The 25,960-nt window shown below is 36.2% G+C and overlaps 1 protein-coding gene across 4 annotated transcripts in view; it reads left to right on the top strand.

The window, feature by feature from the left end:
- TLL1 (tolloid like 1) overlaps window positions 1–25,960 on the top strand; it is a 141,249-nt gene that overhangs the window by 58,073 nt on the left and 57,216 nt on the right. For 3 of the 4 annotated variants that reach the window (XM_074822874.1, XM_074822873.1, XM_074822875.1), the window contains 5 exons: window positions 4,574–4,684; window positions 9,772–9,852; window positions 12,091–12,243; window positions 13,618–13,735; window positions 24,337–24,515. In XM_074822874.1, coding sequence (XP_074678975.1) covers window positions 4,574–4,684; window positions 9,772–9,852; window positions 12,091–12,243; window positions 13,618–13,735; window positions 24,337–24,515 — 642 coding nt within the window. Of the gene's footprint in view, window positions 1–4,573; window positions 4,685–9,771; window positions 9,853–12,090; window positions 12,244–13,617; window positions 13,736–24,336; window positions 24,516–25,960 lie in introns of those variants that run through there. The other variant, XM_074822876.1, reaches the window with a different exon arrangement.

Here is a 25,960-nt window from a genome sequence, read left to right as displayed (position 1 = left end):
AATGTAGCTGTAGCTCCTGTGCTTGATCCGTATTTCATAGATCATCTTATTTTTCCTTTCCAATCACATTACTTGTCTGGAAACATCAAAGTGTGTTTTTCTGGATGGCAGATATCTTTTGCAACCTACTTATTTTCCTGTTTTCAAGCTTTTGACCTGACTGTTTACATGTAGCAAAGAGCTGCTTTATAAGGCGGTGTTATGTCTTTTAATAAAATAAGACCTTTTTGAAGGTGCTATTTGGCTGAGGGCTTTGAGTTGTGTGAAGGCAGGACTGCATCTGCTGGTGAAGAGCATTTTCTGTTTTAAGAGCTCCACATAAATCCTTCTTCATTGTTACAGAAAAACATACTTTTACCACATAATCAGTTTGTGTCCATCTTTCTGAAACTGATACATGTAATGTCTCTGAATTTTTATAAATGCATATGTAGTGGCCATATAAAACATAATCCCCTTTCAAAAAAATCAAAGTTGCATGAAATTTGATATAACAGGTTATATATCTCTTTATCAAGTATTGGACAAAAAGATCCATTTTCTTTTCCATTAAGAACCAATACATAATAAAAGATATTTTAAATACTTCCCCCTGTAATTAATACTGTATCAGATTTTTAACATAGTTTTCCTAAGATTATTGTCAATCTTGCATTTTCAAATTAAATGAAAAAGCTCCCTGTAAACATCAAGTTTTCATGATTGCTGAATAGATAGATAAAATAAGAGAAAATATGAAGTAACCTTTAATAAGTAGAGGTACATTAAAGTTCTGTTTGGATCATTTTGAAAGTTCTTCCATCCTTTTGTTTCAATTTTCATTTTTTTTTGTATGATAAATGAATTGGTTATCAGATTCCTGTTAATTTTCTGGGTGAAACATTAATTAAATATCTGTGAAAAATGAGGGAGATGCAGAGCTGAACAGGTCCATTCTGACAGAAGTTCCTTAGAGGGAGCTATTAAAACTCTTAATCCTAACATGCTCTTAGCAGTCTTTAACATCATGCCTTGCATACCCAAACAATCCTCTGCTTGCTTTCTGTAAGTTTAAGATTGGTGGGTGACAAGATGAAGTATACAGAGTGACTTCTTCAGATAGTTTGAGGCCATAAAAATTTTAAGGCTGGAGATAAAAATACGGTCTTCTCTAGTTACAGAGTAGTTTGACACTTACACAGGCATTCCAAAAAATTAGATACTTTCAACAGTCGTGGGAGATACCTGTTTTTCTTTTTTTGGATAATTTAGGTGGGGTTGTGCTTCAGGCTTTGAAGGGCAGAATTTATATTCAGTGCATATCTTTCATGGGGAAAAAGGTGTATTTATTAAAAAGCAGTTGTTAACTCCCTTTTTGTCTCATTGCTGATTGTTTGGACTATATTGAAATTAAATAGCATCCAGTTACCTGTTGTTCTTCTGCTAGGTGTATATCTTCCCTGTTGCACTGAAATTAAACAGGAAATCATAGGTTATTTCAGTAAAAGTAAAGTGGCAATTATTAAATTGTTGCTAAAGTCAAATGAGTGAATTCTGTCACTGTTTCTGCCTTTCATCATGTTTGTCTTTTACATGTTTGTCTTTTTCTGTGAAACAGAATTGTCAAAAAAACTGTGGCCTGAAGAAAGCTCCAAACTGTCCATTATACTTTTAAACAAACAGTAATATTTCTTTCTTCAGTGTTAACTCCTCTTTAGTTAATGCATTAGAGAACGTAGGTCCTATTGGTCATGCAGATTATTTGTTTACAATTACTTCAAACTTGCATCAGCACTTACTGTTATATTACCATGGTTATATTATTGTTAAACTTAACCTTGTGCTTGGTTGCTAATCAAAAACTAGCTAGCAGTCCAGATGTTTAACATAAATAGCATGTCTTTGTTTTCCTTTCTAACTCAACAAAGTTACTACACCTTGCCTGAACATTGGGGTATATGTTGTATATGTGGACACAAAATAAATGCATTTATGTCAGTCAAATTCACTGTGTTTAGTCTTTACTATTTGTATTTTCATTGCAAAGTGAATGTTACCACAGTGAAGTGATAAAGATGCATTAGCAAGACTAGGGAGGATATTTTCCACCGATTTTTTTTTTTTTTTTTTTACTTTATTATTGTTCTGAAATTCAAGTTGCCTCAGGTTTTCGTATTTATACATCAGTATTACACATTGAAACTAAAGTGATTTCTGCTAGTGCGTTTCTGTTAGCGAGTTATTTTTTGCCATCATCTATTGTTAATTCAGAACCTTCCTTTTGTTAACTCTCAATATTACAGGAAAGAAAAATGGGCTTGCTATTAAGCTTTAGCACTTCCTTGAGTCTGGTGTGGACAACCTGTGTGACCTCTGCTGGGGCACATCATGTCTTTGGAGACTGAAATGTTAATACCTTCTTCCTCTTACCATTTTCTGTTGTTTATTAAAGTTTGCAATCTTTTATTGTGCTTATACAGTGGCCCCTGTTATGAATGATATCCAAGAGAAATCTGTAGAAGGTGTTTATAGTAGTAATAATAAATAATACTTAACTCGAATCAGATGGACACTACTGACTTTCTCCCCTCACTGTTCAAAACTCCTGACAATTTGCGATTTTTCTCCTAGAAGCTTAAGGGAAAAAGGATATCTAGAGCTGCCACTAGCTCTGTCTCTTGACCTGGTGGTAAAAAACATCACTGGTGAGAGCAGACTAGCCAGAAGAAAGATGTGCCCAATGTGAATATAAGGAAATAGTGACCCTCAGAAGGAGAGAGTTCAGAAATGTGTTAGAAGTGACTGAACAGTTTCAGAAATGGTCTCAAATACTTGTGGTTTCTAAGAAACATGATCTTTTTGTGTACAATTTATATACATGGAAATATCCATATTTAGGGAAGACATAAGAGTTGGTTATGTTTCTAAATGAAAAGTTTAATTTTCATTTTGGAACTCTGTGTAGGTGATCTATATTTTTTAAGGTATTTTACAAGGCAGACCAAAGGCATTTGTAATGTGATTTCTCCTAGTTCCCTTGCATTCAAGAAAAATAATGGAGAAAGAAGGAATTAATGTAATTTCTGAGAGTTCTTTAGAAATACATATCTTTTTGCTTAAGCAAAGACTTTTTTGATACAGATTTGATTAAATACTAATGAATGTGAACATCAATAAACAAGAAAAAGGTAACTTTTGCAGCAACATGAAACTACTGGAGAATATTATCAGATGAATGGCCTCTACAACATAAGATAAAAAACAGACAGAGAAAAATAATACTCGTTAATAATGTTTAGGATCAGTTTGAATGGAAGTAGACCAGACAGAATGATTTGGTAACAACTGGACTTTGGACAAGGTTTTAGTTGTATGGAAGCGGAGAAAGCAATTTACTGTGGAACTGTATAATGAAGAACCAAGCAGAGTTAGTGATGTCTTTCTGAGGGGGAAAGAAGGGAAAGAGTTGAAGATGACACTGCGATTGAACTCAGGGGTTTTGTGACTGTGAGGGGACAAATAATAGAGCTATTGGCAGAGGCAGTGAAGAGAGGTAAAAGGAAGAATTTGGATAAAGATAATAAACAACCATTTCAGCTCATGTTAATTGGTATATGCTCTGTTGACTTCATTCACAGCAGTTGAGGATATGGCCTGTTGAGTTCAGCTTTAATGATAAGTTTGAGTTGGCAGGGAGATCTCAGGATAAAATCTCAGCAAAAATAGGCAGAGATGAAAGACTGAGGTTATAGATTCTGAATTCTTGCAAGTGAGCCTATATCTTGGTTCACTGAGTTGTGATGGCAGTTTAGGGAAGATGAGTTAATTATGCAAAAGTTGAACAGAAAAAAACCCGAGAGAGCCTGAAAGAGAACAGGAAAAGAGAGAAGAAGAAACCCACCAAAAAGGCCAAAGAAAGGTTAAAAAGAGGAAAGAGAGACTGGAGCTTTGTAAAGCAAAGTATTTGAAAGAATCCTAATAGATTAACTATAAAAAGAAAGCATACAAATAAACCAAGAGGAAAATGAAAAATAAAGGAGTTGGGTTTTTTGTTTGTTTGTTTTTTTTTTTTCATTCAGTGTCACAGGAAGCAGATAAACATATTAATTCTCTAAGGCAAATGTAATATAGAAAGTACTGGAACATAACAAAAATTACTTCAAATAATTCTCATTTTCAGGAAGATGTTAGGAAATCTAAAGGTTGTATTTTCTCATTACTGTATGTTTTTGACTTCATAGTTCAAATGTTAACATGTTGCAGTGTCTTTTATGCTTTGTTGTATTTACAGAAAACAACACATGCTGAAAATTTGTTAATAAATTGACATTACATTTAAATTCTTGCAGTTAGGAAATGTGTAAAGAAATTGAAAAGACTCTAAGAGTTTAGGAGAATACTGAAAAAAAAAGTCTTTTGCTATGTAGTTTTCTTTCTTTGTATAAAAATATAAAGCAGTAAGCAAATATATGTGATATAAATATATTTTTGTCATATGTTTTCCTGAGTGTTGGGACATGGCATTGTAGTCTTCAGATTGGTTTTAATGTCTAAATAAATTATTTAATTAAATTGAGCTTTTTTTTATTTAAAGCTGTCTTTTGGGGAGATATTGCCTTAGATGATGAAGACTTAAAAATCTTTCACATTGACAGGACGATTGACCTTACGCAGCACTCCAATGAAAGACTTGGCCATAACACAGGTATGATATTTCAAGCTTGTTTTAACTTATTTTTCCTGTTATTTATTTCTGCATAGAAGGTGATCTCTGTTTTAAATGTAGAAAGTCAGTAATTGGGTAATATTAGTTTACACTTTAAAAAGTTATTAAACAATGAGTATGAATTTGTTTTAGGGAAAGAAAGAGAAAAGCTAAAATTTTAATTTTATTCTGGCATTTCTGATTAAAAATACCTTGTTGAACTGAAGAGCAGAAGCTGGTAGGAACCGTAAGTCCACTCTGCAGGTGGTCATGTGGGAAAGGAAATTGTATGAAGCTTAGCTTTCATTGCTAAAAGTTCCCAATAGCAGAGCCCAAATGCCCTATGGAGAACATATGTGGAATCCTGGAGGTGAGACTAAGAATCTTGGATTACAACCCCTCCTTTTGCTCTTTTTTCAGTTTCATCCAGATCTGTACCCAGATCTAGAAGCAACACAAGAACATGTCATCCTTGCTAGAATTTGCCTTGTCTAAAAAGCAACTATTTATCTGACATTTTAATACGTTTGCTGTTGTTAACATACAGTGCATTAGTACCAGAAGCTGCAATCTGATTAACACAGGCAGTTGGATATTCAGACAAAGAGATATTATTTGTGTGTAAATATATATGTGTGTGTGAGAGAGAGGGAGAGAAAACATAATCCATGACTAAATGGATGTCTATCTAATGTCTAAAAATATCTATGCTTTCAGGCTCTGATTTGTAAGTTTATAACTGCGAATTTGTAAACTTCCAGGTTATGGTACCAAAAAAGACAAGTTACTTAGGAAAAGTGTGGAAAAAAATGCTATTAGAAAATGTATAAATGCATAATTGAAATTTATTTTCTGTTAAACATGTTCTATATGTTCCTGAACTGAGCTACTATTAATTTGATGATTACTGATATGTGGAAATGAGGAACGCTTTGAGGAAAAACCAAAAAATAATTTTTCAGACCAAAGAAGCAATTTTCATTTTAACCTTTCAATATTGATATAATTAAAATATTTTTACTCTTCCTAGTTAGATGTGATTAGACAATTTTTATAACAACTTGAAAATTTATTTTATCTGCTTTTAAAGCCACTTGTTTTTTCAAGGCAGGAACATCTTTGATCATTTCTAGATCAAAACTGGATTTTAAAACATTAGTAGAGTCAGCGGTTTCCCTGCCCCTCTTCCCCAAACAAATAGTTTTAATTGGCTTTGAAGGTATTTCAGGCTCTAGTTTTGCTGACAAAATGTAGAGAGCAAGGTTGGTCATTCCCCCGTAAGGCAAATGAAGTCAAGTGATTTCTTTGGGCTGCTGACTTTCCTTTTTCTTCTTGCTTTTCTATTTTTACTTTTTAACTGCACATTTATTTTTTTGTCAATTGCCACAGAAAGAATATACGTTTTAAAGCTGGTTTTAAATAATATTTAATATTCTATTATTTAAATTTCTTTCCTTACCTGTCTTGAGATTTGTGCATATCTTTTCCTGTGGACAGTATCCTGTTCAGGATATTTAGTCATCCTGTTGAGGATTGCTAACACATTTGGATCAAATTTTTCTACCTTTATTGCACAACTGGGACTGGACTTTGGAGAACAAATTCTGCTGAAGTTAATGATTTTGTAATGGCTCTCAGTGAACTCTCAACATTCTTGATTTTTCTAAAAACAGAGTTGGAGAACTCAGTTTTACGCTTTATATATGTAATTATTTTTTAAAATTTACCACATTTTGATGCATAAACTAGTAGTTTAGCCTATTTTTGCAAACTACACAGTCTAGTGTGTTTTTTTCACTTTAATTTCCAAAAGAGTAGATTGCCAATAAGTTGTTACTTGGTAGCAACTAGAAAAGGAATGTAAAATATCTGTAAAATAGAAAAAAAAAAAAAATTTTACCTTAGTTACAGACACAATGACAATTACAAACTTGATTTTTGAGCACTTTCTGTTGCTGACCTTCACAAACCAAAGATGACATCAGGTTAGATACTTGGGTGTAAACCATCAAGATTGGATGGGCGCATGCTTTGCTGGGTAAAAAACTGGCTGGATGGCCGGGCCCAAAGAGTTGTGGTGAATGGAGTTAAATCCGCTTGGCGACCAGTCACTAATGGTGTCCCCCAGGGCTCGGTTTTGGGGCCACTCCTGTTTAACATCTTTATTGATGATCTAGATGAGGGGATCGAGTGCATCCTCAGTAAGTTTGCAGATGACACCAAGTTGTGTGGGAGTGTTGATCTGCTCGAGGGTAGGGAGGCTCTGCAGAGAGACCTGGACAGGCTGGAGCGATGGGCTAAGGCCAACTGTAGGAGTTTCAATAAGGCCAAATGCCGGGTGCTGCACTTGGGCCACAACAACCCCCAGCAGCGCTACAGGCTTGGGGAGGAGTGGCTGGAGAGCTGCCAGTCAGAGAGGGACCTGGGGGTGTTGATTGACAGCCGGCTGAACATGAGCCAGCAGTGTGCCCAGGTGGCCAAGAAGGCCAATGGCATCCTGGCTTGTATCAGAAATAGCGTGGCCAGCAGGGACAGGGAAGTGATCTTACCCCGGTACTCGGCACTGGTGAGGCCGCACCTCGATTACTGTGTTCAGTTTTGGGCCCCTCACTACAAAAAGGACAGTGTTGTCCAGAGAAGGGCAACGAAGCTGGTGAAGGGTCTGGAGCACATGTCATACGAGGAGCGGCTGAGGGAACTGGGGTTGTTTAGTCTGGAGAAGAGGAGGCTGAGGGGAGACCTCATCGCCCTCTACAACTACCTGAAAGGAGGTTGCAGAGAACTGGGGATGAGTCTCTTTAACCAAGTAATAAGTGACAGGACAAGAGGTAATGGCCTCAAGTTGCGCCAGGGAAGGTTTAGACTGGGTATTAGGAAGCATTTCTTTACAGAACGGGTTGTTAGGCGTTAGAATGGGCTGCCCAGGGCAGTGGTGGAGTCCCCATCCCTGGAGGTGTTTAAGAGTTGGGTTGACATAGCACTTAGGGGTATGGTGTAGTTGAGAACGGTCAGTGCTAGGTTAATGGTTGGACTAGGTGATCTTCAAGGTCTTTTCCAACCTAGATGATTCTGTGATTCTGTGAAGATAGAGTTGTGGAGTGGCATTTTTCATTTCAACTACTAATTAAAAATTCTGAGGCGCACAGGCTCTGATTCACATGATGTGACTACTCCTTTTGATGAGGATTATCTGCCTGGATTTGCAGGGTCAGATACTTAATCTGTGAGCTTCTCAGAGTGTGGCTCTGTCATTTTATTTGTCATTTTGTCCAAGCAATACACATAATCGTTGTAAACAGAAACAACAGTAAAGCTGATGAAATTGTTATGTATGTATTATTATTAGTCCAAACTGCCAAATGTATCCTCCTTCTCCTGCCTGAAGTATGAGAAGATGCAGCAAATATTTTTTTGCGGTTTTTAAACTTTTTTGGACTATGGCTTGCAAGGCTGTATATTATTCATATAAGACAGATTAGTTATGTAAGATACTTTTTCTTCAATTTTTCGCTATATGGAACCCACAGGCTGTGTTAACACAGAAATGATAGTTTAATGGCTTTTTTTTTTTCTAGAAATAATTATAGTATAACAGGTTCTTTAAGTAAATAATGTATTCTTCATTTTTTTTTTTCTGTTATGTCTGTGATGATGCTTTTAAGGATATTTTCAATATTTGGAATCTTTAGCTGCATGACTTTTTTATAAGATGAATGTTAACATGAGAGACAATTACATTAATTATGATCAATACAAGGAATGGAATTGTTATATTCTCTGTAGTGTACATTATAGTTACCATGTAACTTGTTGGAAAGGAATGTGTTGAACTATTACCTCATCTATCTAAAATGTTTTAAAAAATTTGGAAAATTTTTCTCAAGGGAGCCAGCAACTATGTGACAGTGTAATCCAAATAATTAGGCACATTGTTATTCACTGAGCAGCCACACAAACTCACTTGCCTTATATGGAATTTTCTCATCTGTAATATGATTTAAAGTTGCTGTTTAATAAATATATTTTCTACATTTTTATTAAAGATTTTTATGGGAATTTGGGAAAGGTCTTCTGAGTGATGGTTGGACTCTTCAATGGTCCTTTTATTTCTATCTTTTTACTTTTGCTGTTGCAAATGTAGTTTGCAAACTCTTTTGTACGATAACAGATATTGAATTTTAAAATACAACCTACTATGAACTTCTGAACAATTCTGAATGATTTATTGACTAGTGCAGTATTATCAGTGTTCTTTCTTCTGGTTTAACTGGTGTTTGCAAAGGCATCTGCAGCCACAAAAGAATTATACTTGAAGTGAGTATGTGGCAGGTGCATCAAATGTATGCAGTAAACTAGAAATGCATTGCATTTCTGTAAATGGCACAGTAAATGTTAAAATCAGCTACTTAATAGCTTAGTTTTTCTTGCCCATTGATTTCTGAAATGACACGGACATATATAATATACACCTGTGAGGCCTTACTGCAATATATACCGGCATGTGATGTTTCAAAGCCTTTAGAGTGCATTGACATCTATTTTCATGATGACAAAGAAAACCAAATCTTTCATGGTAAAATCAGCCATATTAAGTTTGTGTCAGTTTTGTTGTTGTTTTTTTTCTGATGAAACTTTGGGTGTTTGCTTTCCCTCTTTCCCCTCCCTTGAAATGAGAAGATTATGGCATGCATTCAGGAAATTTCTGTGAGAGTAAGGCTTTTAGCTGTCAATCAATATGGCTCTGAGGATGTCAAGGTCACCAGGGAAAAAAACTCCAAATAATAATTAGATGATGTAATTGTCATGACTTGTCTGAATAACAAAGACATGTTGGCTTACATTCTGGAATGCATATTAGAAAATTTTTCAGCTAAAAGTGTGTTTTTATTTCACTGTCAAGAATACTTGAAGAATTTGTATGCGAGTCATTGAAGAATGTTAAACTTCCTTTAAGATGCATTGCAGTTCTTACGGGGTATTTTCTAATCTCTCCAGGCTATATAGTTGCTGTAGGTGTAAGATTCCATGTATTTAACTTCTGTAAAATTCCTTTTTTTTTTTTCTTTTCTTTTCTTTTCTTTTTAAAGGTGGCTTTGGAGACCACGGAATGTCAAAAAAACGAGGTGCCCTCTATCAGCTTATAGACAGGATAAGAAGATTTGGCTCTGGTATTTTCACTGTTTAAATTAGCAAGTTGCCTGTTGTGATAATGTATCATGAACATTAATGATGATAGTACTACTTTCTGTATTACTTCTGGCATAAACAAACTAGAAAATAAATAATACAAGAATAGTAATGAAGAGATTAGTTCTTTGTTGAATTTTCTTAAAGGTCTTATTTCCAGCATCAAATACGGAAGATAAAATATGTAGTTTTAAACCTCATATTAAAAATTCCTTAGCTTTTTCAAATGGCTGTATTCACAATTATCAGTTCAACTGATATCAGTACAATGTCTTTTCAGTACAGGCAGGCTATCCTGCATAGCTGCTAATTTTATGGGTTATTTTTCTGGATCCAGTTGGGGCATTCTGATGCCTGTTTGAAGCATTTATGGTGTGTTATACTGAACAAACACATTTTTATACTAACCATACTCTTGCCACTATGAACGTAGTTGGATTCAGCAGACTATATAAGTGGAATCCCCGTTAATGCTAGTTGAGTTTACTCACCATATTTGATGCAAGGAGACGTCATTTAATGTCATGAAACCTCAACCTCGAAAAGGAAAATATGTGAAACTCCATTGTAATCACACCACATTATGTCTAAATGCATCATTGTGTATCTTGTGAGATTAACCAGTGCGCAGTAACTGCCTTTGCAGATGTGCTCTGGTATTTAATCATCATTCTTTATAAGAGAATTGCAAGTTTAATATTGCATAAATGCTTGTTATCTTTTGCATACAATTTGGCACAAATTTCTTCTAGTTCAAAAGAAAGTTGATAAAAAGAATTTTGAATGGTAAAACATCTATACTTACATGTGATGTGGTTCAGTAATGACTGTATATTAAGTGTAACAGTAGTTTTTCTCTGAACTTTCTACCTGGGTTTTAGACTGTTGTGTAATTTTCATTTACACATTTAATTACAAGGATGAGTTATTTGCTTTACCTGAGTGGTTTTTTAAACCCTGACATTTTCTATATAATTCCTGATATAATCTAAATTATGTGTTAGTTGTTATAAAGGCAGGCTTTTCTTCCTCTATATCAAGAGCATTCTCCCTGCCTTGTGCTGTGGCTTCTTCCCTTTCTTCTTTCTGCCACTCTCCCAGCTCTGGAGATGGCACACCATGATCCTGCCCTGGGATCCTCCCTGCTTCTAACATAGCCATTAACACTTAGGTGGAACTGATATCACAGGGGATATTCCCAGAGGGAGGGTGTACTTCTCAATGAGGAATAAGACTTCAGCCCCACTGAGTAGGATTTGTTGACCCCCTTTCAAGTGATCCGTTTTAATCAGCTGTCCTGATGTGCATACTAACTTATAAATTGCTTTAGAAGAAGTACCTGTTATGGTGTGCAAGTCCTGTCTAATAACTAATCTTTTCCTCTTCTGTTATTACAGTAAGTTTCAGATGATTTGGGAAAGATTTATCTGTAACGGAATGAAGGGTGGTAATATCTCTGAAAATAGTAGACATTTTTTGTTTTTGTAAAGAAATTTCAGCCATGAGTAATACTTATCCGTAGAGTTCCAAAAGCCCATTTATGAAAAATGTGTATTTGCATCGTGAAGTGTTGTAGGGTTAGTATCAAAATGAAAGTCACATTTTCATCTGAAAATGTATCTACTGGTAATAGCTACAGGTGATGGAGATCAGAGGGAGAAATGACCCTCTCTGACTTTTTCCATGTGTATACAACTTTGCAAAAAATTTATTTATTTTTAGCTTGTAATTTCTGACAATAAAAGCCAATCTAATACTTTAAGAACTTCTTTCTGTTCAGTGCTTTAAGGATGGTCGTGCATTTGCTTTTTCCAGATCTCGCAATAAAAATGAAAGGGACAATGAATGCCTTGATCACTTTAGGTCTGTCCAAAGTCTTTCCTGGAAAATTCTTAATTTATTAAAAAGAAAAAATACACAGGGAGTGTGATATTTTTATTGTTATTATTAAATGAAAAAAATTAGATTAAATTATGCAATGTACCTTCAGTTTGATAAAGGTATGTGCAAACTGTTACTGTAGGTGCTTGAAAAAAGAAGATTTAGACTCTTCATTTCAAGCATTTCTAAGAAAACTAAGTGATGATAGACTGTTGCATAACAGCAGTGTCCTACTTTTAAAGGGCAAAAAGAAATAATCTGATTTTGACCTGCTGGAAAATAATTGATCTCTTTTTGTGTGTGTGTGATCTCATTCAGCCTTTTAATTATCATTACAGGCTTGGAACAAAATAATACATCTAAAGGAAGATCTATTGTAAAATTCTCAGGGAAAAATGAGAAAAACCGATTTCCCAGAGCTGCTACATCACGAACAGAAAGAATATGGCCAGGGGGTGTCATTCCATATGTAATAGGTGGAAATTTCACTGGTAAGCTTTGTGCTTTGGATGGAGAGAAGGAATATGAATTTTTTAAATTGCATTATATTTTTTTTAAGTCAAGTCATACTATGGAAGTCAATAGCAGGGTTATGCATATGTATGTGGAGAAACCAGTCATTTCTTTTAAACTGACAGTTACAGTCAAGCTTTTAGTTTGGATATTTACATAGTAGTATACCAAATGTACCAAACACTTTACCTTTTTCATAATGAAAGATAAATTCTAAGCAATGTTTTCCAAGCTTTAAAGATAAAAGAAGAGGGCAAGATGGGATGGAATAACCTTTAATTTTTAGGATCTGACATTTGAACTTGCTATTTTTATGAACTTTGAGGTTTTGTTGTCTGTAAGGTTAAAAATGGGTTTTGTTTTTATTTTATTTTTTAATTGTCCCATGCTGTAATCTTTAGAAAAGCCTTCAAGGTGGATGCATTTCTGCTAGAAAATTCATGCCAAATAGTATCATTCTTTGTGGATTTCCAGCTCAGAAGCAATACAGCTATATTCTCAGATGCTGCCTCTAAGTTAATAAGCCTTGTCTTTTGTCAGACAATGAAATTGCATTGCTATACTATCTGAGGTAATGTATACTAGCTGGCATTGTGTTCTGTGGGGAGAGCTGGCCCAGCTGCTTCTGCATCTATAGTTTTGATTTGTTTCTAAATGTTTAAAACAAATATCTAGGTATGCTTAGTATTGTACCAAATTAAGAACTTCCCCCTTTTGATGGATCATGTGATTTCTGAAAGATTTTGATGCAAAGAAGTGGAGACTGGTTCCTGTTGAGGACAGCATTATTAAAACCAAATGCCTTGACTAGTATGCCTGTTTACGTGTCTTAGGTTAAATTGGTTTTCAGATCTGAAGGCTATAGGATTTTCTTTTTTTTTTTTTTTTTTTTTCCCTTCTGTCTAGATAGCTATGTTCCTCATTTCCCCCCCCCCCCCCCCCCCCGTTTTTTTTTCTAGTTTGGTTTTCTTTTTTTTTTCCCTGTGTGGTCCACTTGATAATTTCATCTGGGAAATTGCTTAGCAAATGTTATGCTACTGCAGGCATATAAGCAACACTGTATTTCTTCTGCTGTCTTCCTCTGGTGTAACATAGCTGGGCCTTTTATTGCAGGTTTTATGTTTGCTAGAGTGTGTCAGGCAGTATTGGTCCCCTTGCAGGCAGATAAGACGAGCTGATGGTCTGAGTATCCTTTAATTAGAATCTGACAGTAAATGGGACTGCCGGGATGCAGGACTTCATGATCCAGTGACGCCTTCCAGGCCAATATTCCTAGTATTGAAATCTGATTTTAAGGAAAAAGACGCAGTTAGAAAAGTCTCTTATTTTATATCATACAATTATTCTTCCAGGCACCCAGCGCGCCATGTTCAAACAGGCTATGCGGCACTGGGAAAAGTACACGTGTGTTACATTTATTGAACGAAGCGATGAAGAAAGTTATATTGTATTTACATACAGACCATGTGGGTAAGTGTGTATGTATGGTAACAGATACTTGTGCTTTCATTGTTTGGCCATGTTTGTCAGCTTTGCAGTTATAAGTGAATATATACTTCACAGGAAAATTAATGGATAGGTACTGCATTTAAATGATACATGTGTTCTATTTGGCTTTAGGTTCACTGAAAGCAGTACGTATAGTAACTTTTTAAAGTTATTCCTCTTTTGTCTATTTCTAGATAAAATGATCTTGCTATATCTACATAGATATGACACTTATATTTGGCTTTCTGTCATGCTTTTAATACTTATATGTATTATTCTAGAAGTATTTCAGGCTTACTGCTTGTTTATTCTTAGCTTTCTCCATGTTACATATTTATTGCTGAATATGTATGGACATCTATCCCATATTCATTTTCCAGCTTATCATTTTCCAGCTTAATTGTCGTTAATTGTAATTTTAATTTTTCTGTTGTTAGACTGTCCTTGCCCAGATTTTTTTAACCACCAATTTCATGACCATTTTGCAAATTCCTTCTTCCAGGTCACTGATATGTGAAAGTGAACAAAACAGGTTTTATTACTCAGTGCAGCTTTGCATTAAACACCGTGTTCCATCTTCAGATATTTCTGCTTACAAATGCCTCAGTCAGCTATGTTTGTTGTTTATTCCATTCAGAATTCTTAATTTTATATAGTGGTCAGTGAATTCCTGAGCTCTGTCTTTCTGACTTCCTGCTCAATGAACACTTTGCATGTCTCCTGTTGAATTTTTATGGGATAGTGCTGTGAAAAGAAGTTTTGGGACCTCCTTGCGATCCTGAATGTACTTAATTATAGCTCATAAAATTACATGTAGACTTATCTGTTTAAATTACCCTTGACATTCTTCTTAAAGTGTAGGACAACATAACAAAACCCACTCCTAGCCTATTTTAAGAAAGGCATCACCTTTGCCAATTGCAAGTCACAGATCCTTGCAATTGGGGAGCTTATTCTACAGGAGTGCCTGTGAACTTGCCTGTCATGTTCTTGGCCCGTGTAGGTCTGCTGTAGAGCCCTGTTAGAAACAGTGCCAAATGAAATGGACTTTTGTTCTGACCCAGCATGACTATTATTTTAGTTAACGATGCAACCTATAAGGTAGGATTCAGAGATACTGACATACAGCTGGAAGAAAAATCAGAAGCAGAGAATTATCACGATGATGCCCTGTATTCAGACAGGTAGAAAGCAATGTGACTTTAAACGGAAGATTGTGAAAGATGTAAGTGGTCTCAGGTGCTTTAGATAGAGAAGGATGGGGATATCTACAGAGATCTTTGTTTTGTGAAAAGTAAGTTCTACAACTTCAAAGTGCCCAAAGCCAAATGACAGAAAATCTCTCCAGCCACAGCACTGTTCCTTAGACTGGTTGGTGCTTCATGAGATCAAGTCACTTTAGGTTGAAGGCTGGATTATAAGCAGTTCACGCCAGAAGTTTGGAATATATTCAATATCTACCTTCAAATTCACCATTATCCTTTACAGTTAATGTTTTATTGGTGGGCACTTTACAAATTACAAATAATTTACAAAGGCTGTAACAGGTTTAAAATAAAAACAAGGAAGAGTGTCTCTATGAACAGTGCACAAGTGATGAAAAAAACAGGCTAACCAGAAGGGGCAGTTGAATGATTTTTTTTTTTTGGGTCCTGAATCCATAAGCCATCTCGGGAAGAGCCAGATAAATAAGAACGTATCTTCTCTGGCTGAGTAGGAACCACTGTGCACTAATCACCATCATACAGTGTTGATGCAGGATTTTCCATGGAAAGATCCGAGACAAAAGTGACACCAAACCATCTGCAAACACTTTCTGCTACATGGCCCGTCTCATTGAAATTAATATCACTTCTTTCCCATAGCACCCTGCTGTGTTGGTTTGTTAGCACATTGTGTCATTATTGTTTGCAGTACCATGGCAGCTAACATTCACAGATGAGGAAGACGTTATTGTATTTAGCATTGTTCAAATTAAAAACTAAATGATAAACCCTGCCCCAAAGATCACACAGACAAAACATAATGCATTTAATGAAACAGAAAGTGGATACAGTCTTATATGTGGAAATTCAGGTGGCAATATCTACAAATGTCTCAGATGACAGCATTAGCACACTAGCAAGTGAAGTGTTATTGAGCCTTTGTAAACATTAAGGATATTTTGAAAGAATGTAATGCATTACTTCTTGCAGCAGTTCATGGGAAGCTCATCCCAGGAGGGCAGTGATGAAAAAAGCATATTTGAAATATAGCAGGTGGTTATCAGAGATACATGACCTTCCTAAAGTTGAGAGTTTATATATCAGCAATGAATGAGAGATAAGTTTTGATTATCATAGATCCATAGAACTGCAAGGGATCTCAGAAAGCTGTCTAATGTATTCTTAAGATGGAAACAGCTATACCTAAGTCATTGCTGATATATGCTTGTCTAACTTGTTTCTAAAAACCTACTAAAATGAATACTTCACAGACTGCTAGGAAATGTACATCTTCAGTATTCTTAATATAAGAAGTGTAGGAAGTCAGGGGCAGTATTTTTGATCACAGCTAAACCAGATAATGCTTGCTGCAATTAAAGTACTTTAACTTTTTTTCCTGCTCACCATGGCCATAGAAAATAAATTATGCCTCTTCCATTTTTGAAGGAATCTATTATATACTTTAAGGCTGTTATGTCCACTCTCAGTTCTATTTTCTTTTAGCCTAGAAAATGCCTAATTAATGTAATCTGTTCTGGTAAATCGTGTTTTCTAGGCCTTTGATCACATTGTTATTCTCTGATATTTTTTTCAACTAGTCCACATCTTTCTTGAAATTGAGGACCCAAAACTAGAGCATGTTTGTCCAGATGAATCATTACTTCTGCTGAGCCAGTGCTAGAGCTAATTCATATATCTTGTAATCTCTGCTTCCACTTAGGTACCTAAGCACGATGCCTCCCTCTTTCTCAACAGCTGCCATGTTCAACTTGTGATTGGTTGGGATGTGACTCCAAATAAGAGCCAGAGCTCTTTCCACAGCACTGATAGCCCATCACTGGTTCCAGCATGTGCCATGTTTTGCACATCTCAGAACACCAAATAATTCTGTATTTCCCTTTTCAGATCTCTTTAATCTGTTAAAGTAACTATCAATTCTAGGCTTGTCTTCATGGTATTTAGCAGTCTTTTCTCAGACTGCAAGTTTAAAGAACATGTTCTCTATCTTAATGTAATCTAGCCAGCTTTGTACCTGCCTTTATATCAAGGTTCTCTAGTTTGCTTATGGGTGGCTTGTGTGGAAAAAACGACAAAAGCTTTACAGCTGGATCCCTCCTTCCCATCAGAATAATTTCATCTGTTGCAGTCTTAAACTATAATTATTTGTCATCACGTCTTGTTTATTTAACCTGATTTTGAGAACAGTTAATTATTGAAATATTGTTTCTTAGCACAGCCGAAGCACTTAGTAGTTTGAAATTTTGTAATTGCTGATAGTCATTTGTACCCATTAGCTGCAGATGTGAGAATAAGAATATAGTATTAAGATACCAGTGTTTATGATTCTTTCACCAAAGCAGTGTACGTTGGCATTAATATCTATTAAAGCAAATATTTATGCAGCAGTTGATTAGGGCAAGTAAAAGTCTAATCTGTAAACAGGTTCAAAATATTCTTTGTTCACTACTGGTTCTTTATCCTTATGTTTCTTGCCATCAGATGGGAAGTGCATGAAGACACAGTCAGTATACTTTATATGCGAAGCCAAAAAAAGGGGTCAGCAAAGTGGGATGGCCTCTAGTCACATGCTCTTAATAAATATTACTGAGTAAAAGATCAAGCTTCTTTTTATATAGTGAGACAAAAAAAAGAACAATTAGTCATATTGTTCTGGCATCTCAGCATGCCTTTGATCTGAATTTGTGGCAATTTTTGTTCTCCACTAGAAGACTTAAGTACTTTTTATAACACTTTAGATGACTTATTACAATCACTACTTGTATCCTCTTGCACGGGTATTTGACAAAGCTGTCTGAGATACAGGAAAATCAAATCTCTTTCCTGTGCTACCTCAAGCATAGTAGACTGAACAGCTTCTGAATGTTTTAATGTTTTTTGAACTTGCTAGTATATTAAATAGACATTACAGGTAAGTTCTTAAAGTTGGTGAAACAGGTATATTAATTGCCCAAGGTACACTTTTGCAGCATTCTTTAAGAAGGATTAACTGTTATAAAGGGCGCTCAATCACGTTTATGGAATGAGAAGAAATTCAGAGTTGTGCTAAATAATCCGTGGCATTAGGGCTGACTCATGCTCTGAGGTGGTAATTAACTCTGGCAGCTGGCACTCTTCCTGCCCATAGCAGTTGACACAGTTTCTCTGCTGGTTGTGGTCTGACCTGCAGGATGCATGTGATCAAGGTGCAGGTGACCAGTTCCCATAGTCTAAAACACTGTCATTAACATAAACTGAATGAGGTGTGATTTATGTTAATACATGGCAATAGGAACTGTTAACTGAGGAATGGACTCAATTCTCTGTTATTTATAATATTGGGGTAGGCATCTCCATTGGGCAGGTGAAAAAGCAGTAGCTACTTCTGCCATCACAAGAGGTCCTCTTAGGGTAGTGAATCAGAATATTTAGTAACAATGACCATATTGGTCCCTAACAATAAGCAGATTCATCAAGCCAGACCATAGCCAATTCTCCTTTGTACAGAATGAGTTATATTCGTGATTGAAAGAGGTGGTTTTTCACCAAGAAAAAACCCTCTGCTTCTTGCAGTGAGATTTTGTTCATTAATTTCATGAATTTCTTTCTCTTGCTTTTTGTAACATGTAGGTGATGATATGCAGTCCTAGTATGTTTATGAAGTTCTGCAGTTTTTCATCCACAACATCATACAGTCAGTGCCATGGCAAGCTGATGTTGTGGTCTATGAGGATTTTTATATTATCACATTCTGAAGAGTGCAGCTTTTTTAAAAAGTGCAACATTGACCCTGATTCTCTCTTCCTTCATATAAATTTAAGAGCATTGTTGACAGTAGCTGTGAAATAGTATTACTTAAAAGAATGAGTGTATTGTTCCAGTTATTTCACTTTCTCTCTGTCATTTGTTTCTCTTTGCTCGCCACCATTGATCAGCTAGACTGATTAAATGGAATTACGGATTCATAAATAGTTACTGTCTCCAACTGCTGTCTGGTGCAATAAAGATTAAAGAGATGAGGAGCTTTAAAAGCTGCCAGTTGACTCAATTTAAGGGGCATGACAAGTGCTCATACAGCACAGAGAGGTCTTGGTCTTTTGCCAGACACACCTGGGGTCAAGCCCATGATATTTCGAATTAATTTATTTCATAGATTTCTTTATTTATTTTAGTTTTCCTTACCCTTTGACTCAGTGCAATTGTTGAAGTGATCAGAATCTTGTAGATTAATTGGATGAATCTGATGTACTTGAAATGACACTCAACCCAGCAAATCGTAATGACCTCTATGAGTGTGCACTGCTGCTTACTTTAAGACTTGATGTTAATTCTAATTTTCTATGGCATGTAAAGAAATACTCAATAAATTTGTTTATAATTTCTGGGAAGTAGTTGAAATCTGTTAAGTAACCAGTATAAGGGAATTACCATACTCATCTGTCTGATTGTTTTTAGGAGCAGGCCAGCATTAAAAAAAATAATTCCCAATGTGTTGGGTTTTAGGTGTTCAGTTTTAGACAACCTAGAGGAATACTATGTAAAAGATTGCAGTTAATTTTTTTTGTTCTGAAAACATATTTCAAATGTGTCAGATGAGCTACCTAAAGTCACTATACACATTTGATAATGCACAATTTATCTTATTTGTTATGACTGTAATAGTAAAATGTCAAATTATTTTTGCAAATACATAAAAGTCTGTCTGATTTATGAAACACCACTAAAAGGTTTCAGACGTGATCTCTGTTTTTGAGAAACAATCAACTTTTTGCTATTGTTAATTGTATTTGGTAAATTGGTTAGTTAGGTATTTGTTTACCATATTTTCTTATAAAAACAAATTATCCTAATAGCTTAAAGTGTTATACTAGCCATTCTGTTGTTCTGCTAGTTATTGCACAGCTATTGCCTGACCTTTTCCAAGATACAGTGCACAACCTTAAAAGGTTAAACCCTTCTTTGGTCAATGAAATAAAAAGGACAGAAAGAGATAAACTGTAATTAAATTCTTGCTTTATTCTTTTGCCCTTGTTGTGAATAGTGTCAATAAAAGCAGAGCTGGAGACATCATAGAGGGTACTATTTGGAATAATTATTTACTACTTTTTCCTTTTTCCCTTTTTGTCTACAAAGTACCACTGTGCAAAAATTATATTGAAAATGATTATGTTATTTAGTTCTACATTGCAATCTTTCTCATAGTGCTTCCACACAGTGGTAAACATGAATACTCAGCAGAAGTGTTTGAACTGTTTTAAACTGAAGGATTTGTTCTGCCTTATCATAATAATGCGTGGTTATCCTAATTTTATTCTCATCAATCTCTTGCACTGCTGTCATGTGTCTGTCATGTTGTATTCAGATCATAGAAGTTTTGAATTACAAATTACATTCCAGGATTTAAACAAGTGTGTTGAGTCTCCAAGGTGTATTTTGCAGGATTGTAGATGAATGGAAAACTAGATAGGTTAAATTTGGTTGCGTGGCTGGGCTTGGAATGTTGTGGTTAATGGCTTGGACTCAGACTGTAAGCACTTTCAGCAGTACAGCATTGCAGGGGCCTATCCTGGGACCTGTCTTTTCTAATGTATTTATCAATGACTCATGAAGAGGTGATGGCGCATGCTCTCAGCAAGTTTGCAGATGACACCAAGTTGGGAGGGACCAGATGATAGTCTCAATGGTAGAGCTACCACCCAGGCAGACTGAAGGAACTGCCAACAGGAACCTTATGAAGTTCAACAAGGGCAAATACGAAGCCCTGCAACTGCAAAGGAACAAGACCAGGCACTGCTGGGTTGGGGAGCAGCTCTGTAGAGAAGGCCACGGGGCAGTGAGCTGGGCAGAAGCTGGCCATGGGCTTTGGCAACAAAGGCGCAGCCAACAATGTCCGGGGCTGTGTGGCTCAAGGGTAGGGGCCATCCCCCTCTACTCGCCACTTGTTAGATTACAAATAGACCCTACATCCAGTTGTGGTCCCCCAGTACAAGAAAGATATTAATAACCTGGAAGGACTTAAGTACAGGGCTGTCAAGATGCTTGGGAGCTGGAGCACTCACCTTATAAGGAGAGATGCTGAGGATCCAGGGTTTGCTCAGTTGGAGAATAGGTGAATTCAGGGGCACCAAGCAGCAGCTCCCAGATCTACGGGAGGGCAACAAGAAGAGGGAGCCAAGCTCTTCATGGTGGTGCTTGTTGGGAGAATGCAAGGCAACAGGAATATGCTGAAGAAAGAGAATCAGGCTAGATATAAGGAATAAATTTTTCACAGTGTGGACAGCCAGGCGTTGGAGCAGGTTGTTCAGAGGTACTGTGCCGACTCCAGCCTTGCAGGTTTTCAAGACCTGACTGGATAAAGACCTGAGCAACCCTGGTCAGACTTCATATCTGACCCTGCTTTGAGCAGAAAGTTGAGCTGGAGACCTCCAGAGGTCCCTTCCAATCCACATTATGCAAGAATCAGTGGAATCTTATCCATATTTAGTAGTCTGTAATGTGAATTTTCACAGATTGCAGGCATATTATGCTTTTTGATTTTTAAAGCAACCATTGGACATTGTCAGTGCATTTTATCTCTTTGCACAAGTTAAGGTTGGTATAGCATATATACCATAATGATATACATGATGTTAACATAGGTAGGAAGTCCTAACTCCTTAAATTCACCTAATATGGAAATGGTGGCATGCTTTCACAGAACGTGGATTATTTAATCTGATTGATTCTTGTGTTTTGTACCATGGTTTTCTGTAGACTGCCAAGGCAAATACCACATCTTAGTCCTTACTTCAAAGTGTTCAAAGATAAGGAACATTTTCTAAAAGATTTGAAGTCTGGGACTTAGGAACTGTGTCTGACAAGTTTATTCAGTGTACATAACACAACAGCCTATGACAGTGAATTGGGAATTCTATACTGAGGATAGAGGGGCTTTAATGGCTTCCTAAATAAATGAACTTTTCTGAGAATGAAGAGTTACTGCAAATTCTACTACCTTTGGCTCAGCGTACAAAGGGTGTATTCGAGCATTCCCTCTTTGATTAGATGGGACAGTAAATAACACTGTGTAGGAGGTTTAAAAAAAACCAATAAACCAACAAAACCCACCAAAACCTTCTTGAGAATCCACTTTTCTCCCCAAGGTGAGCATGAGTGAATAAGAGAGCATATGAACTGTGGTAATTTTCTTATTGCACAATAGAAACATATTCAGATAGTTGAGTGACTAGTGAAAGATAAAAACCTGGGTCAAAATTATATTGAAAATATCTGTAGTGTTTTAATTATGTTTACATATTCACCTGTAGCCATAATATTTAATCTGCAAACATGCAGTCTGAAAAATATGTTAAGAAAAGCCATGTCAGTGTGTCAGGTACAAAGGTGAAATCCACTGTGGAATCATGAGATAAAATGGTACAACTGTTCTAAATTTTTATTTTAATCATATTTCTTCTTTCTATTGCTCCTTTTTATCACCTATGCTGTATTTTTAGGCGCACATCTTAAGGTAGTTTTTCCATTACTATTATTTATATCAGTTTTTATAGTAATATTTCTGTATCATAAATAATGTAAATAGCAATATTGTGTTAATACAGTTTATATAGAGTGAGGGAAATACACAGAGCAATACACAAGTGTTCTTTATTTTCTTTTACTGTGGTGTGGAACAGTAGCACATAAACCTGCAACATTGACAGTGGCACAAAATTGCCATTGTTTTTATTTACCTGACTTGGAGAGCTATCAAGGGAAGACACCTTAAGAAATTAATTAAACATGGTATTGCACAACTCCAGCTGAAGCACTGAGTCTATTTCAGTGCTTTGGCCTAAAAAGGTGATTCATACCTATCCTTGGAACTACCTAAAGCAGGAAGAAAAGAGTTAACTTATTTTGAAGGTAGGAATACTTGAGAAGCAGTTGAAATAACAAGGAATTATTGTAATGTGAACAATAATTTTCCCCAACAGTATTTTCAAGATAGTTTCAACCTTCCTAGGCTGTGGTAGTAATATTTTCCTCTGTAAAGTAACTCGTGTGGCCTTTATAATTCTAAGATATTGCTATCATTTTTTGGTATATTTACCCTTGATTTTAATCATTAGTGCAAAACCAGTATGTGCTTACTAAGAGCAGGTACTGTGAGCTAAAATGCCATGGCTGTACTTCTCTAATATTCATATTTTTAAATTCTAGTTGTATTAGACACTAACAAAAATCAATGAAGAAGACCAACTGACTGACCAGCCAACTAACCAAAGTGAAAAGTCTCTTTGCCACCACGAAACCTGAAAAGGAGAAACAAACAAATATTGTCTGTAGAATTTAATCTGCTATCAGTATTGCTCCCATAGCTGCTCTTCCTTTATTGCCCACAGAGGCATATGAAGGAGAGGATCATTCTCCACACTAGTATTGACCTCCTCAGGGACCAAATATATTCTGTTATGTAAATGTTGCATCAGAAAATATGTTTTTTTAAAAAAAGGGAGAGGAGGGAGAGGGTGGAGGTAGAGGTGATCTGCTCAGTACAATTCCATTCCACCTGACAGACTGCAGAATTCACAGAGCAGAGATAGGAAATCAGGCTTTTATTAGGGACTGACTTGAAATATTTAAGATCTTTAGAGGTAACAGAGAATCAGCTTATGAAACCTGAAATTGTCTTCCATTTTGGTAGGATTTGCTTTACTCTCTTTTCTCTATTTTTGCTAGCATAGTCAGCAGACTTTTTTTCCTAATGCAAAAGCAGACATCTCAGATAAATGCTGACAGTATGAATGCTGAAAAGGGCATCTCTGTTCTGTAAGTTTACGTTGGAATCATGGAAGTGCAGTGGAACAGGAATGAAACATGAGAGCAGTTGCGAAGTGGGTTTTTTTTGGGGTTGTTTGTGTTGGGTTTTTTCTTGTGAAAATACGACTTTCTGGGACTAAGGTTCCTATTACAAGAAAACAGGAGAGTGAGGAAAAAAATGGTTTGCACATATCCAGAGTGTTCAATCTCCTAATATACTGTTGTTGCAAATGACATTGTAGATCACCCATAGCCAGAGAAACAAAAAATGAGGATATGCATGGGTGAGATGATGCTTCCAGTCAACTTTATTTTTATTGATTCTTTGGGTAAAGAGAAATTCTTGTGTCATTTTGAGATACAAGGCCATATGTGACAATTCTGTTGAACATAACTAGCATCCTTTAAGACCTTGAATAAAAAAAAAATAAATTCATGTGTCTTTTATTAGGTATTCTGAATAATAAGTTGTTCTTGCACTACATCGAGTTTGTGAGACTGCAGAAATCGCATAGTGCATTGTTCTGGTTGTAGAGGTATTCATGAAAATGTTCATCTGTGTTTGTGTTTTACTTACAGGTGCTGTTCTTATGTGGGTCGAAGGGGAAATGGTCCTCAAGCTATATCTATTGGCAAGAACTGTGATAAATTTGGTATAGTTGTCCATGAGTTGGGTCATGTGATAGGTTTTTGGCACGAACATACACGACCAGACCGTGATGACCATGTCACCATCATTAGAGAAAACATCCAGCCTGGTGAGATATTCTGAAATATGGGGGGGGAAAAAAAAAAAAAAAAAGGAAAACCTGTTTATTTTTGGTTTTGCCTTCATCTGCTCAACTCTCTTAAAACTGAACACTGAATAGCAGAAATTAACTTTGAAGGAAGCCATTGCTCTTAAAGCCCTTTAAAAGTCATGTTTCTGTGCTTGAGAAATGGCTTTTCTTGCATAGTCTTTACTGAATGATAAGTAGGAACATGCCAATAGTTTTTTAGCTGCCCAAGAGGTTTAGACCTGGAAGGTAAGCTGAGGACTTTGAATCTGACAAAGATGGGCACTGTTCCCACAGTTTCCACATTACTCATTCCCTACAGAGCTTGCAGTTTTAGCCAGTGGCCTTGGTGTTGTTGAGACAAAGCATCTGAGGAAGCTGAGAACTTTGAACTGTGACTGTCATCTCTTTGTCAGTCTAGCTGTTGTGCCCACACTCGTGTTGTGTGGGCAAGATGGGAGGGAACTAGGCATGTTTCATTTGCAACGTTCATAAATGTGCATGATCTTTGTGCAACACTGATTTTGACTTACAGGAATTCTCTGCTCAGGAAGGGGTGAAATCAGAAATTGTCCCAAGATAGCTTAGAGCATTTGTCTGTTCCTATAGAAAATGTTTTAAAACAAAATAGATTTGAGATTCAATAAAACTTTGACACTTCAACTAGGACTTGGAAGATGACTGGCTGATATACACTCCCACAGGTCTCTGAAGTCCTGAAAAGGCACATGCATCCAAGCCTTCCTTCTGTTCTCTCTGTCATTGACCTGTGTAGATGCCATAAGTGCTCTATGCTTTTTCTGTGATGGGAAAAATCAGCTGGAGTGCCCTCCTCAGCTTCCTGCTCTCTCCTTTCAGTTGTCATTCTAGTTTCTGGCTGAAACCACTTCTTGTGGGGTGGCATGAGCTTGAGGATCACTAAATGGGATCAGGAAGTCATGACCACCAAGACATTTGTGTTTTGTTATATTATGCAAATTATATTGGTTAATGATGTTAATGCCGCTGCGGGTTTTTTGCGAGACACCAATGGGAATATGAATTGGAGTAAGGGGTGCTTTGCATCTCTTAATACACTGATTAGGACAAAGAATTTCTGGTCTGGAATCATGAACTAAGTATAATTATTTTGTTCCTCTTCTGCTTTTGTTAAGTTGCAACAGCTGGCTCTTGAAAATGTGACTTTGTAGTATTTGTATTACATGAGTAGCCTTTGCTGAAGTGAAGTCTCTAGTATCCAGTCTAATAAGTCTACAATGAGGAGGGTTCTTATAGGGTCTTTGCTGTCAAAATGATTTCTTTCTGGAATTAAGAACCAATCCAGCAAATTTTATGGGTTCTACAGGAAGCGCAACGTGTGTGGGGCCTTTATGTAGGTTGAGTGAATGAGAATAGTCTTTCTAAATGCCAAATATAGGAATTCGATG

Source organism: Strix aluco, chromosome 4 (assembly GCF_031877795.1).
Source record: "Strix aluco isolate bStrAlu1 chromosome 4, bStrAlu1.hap1, whole genome shotgun sequence".
Taxonomy (NCBI): domain Eukaryota; kingdom Metazoa; phylum Chordata; class Aves; order Strigiformes; family Strigidae; genus Strix; species Strix aluco.
The sequence above is the reverse complement of the archived record's forward strand: the minus strand, read 5'-3'. Positions and strand labels throughout refer to the sequence as shown.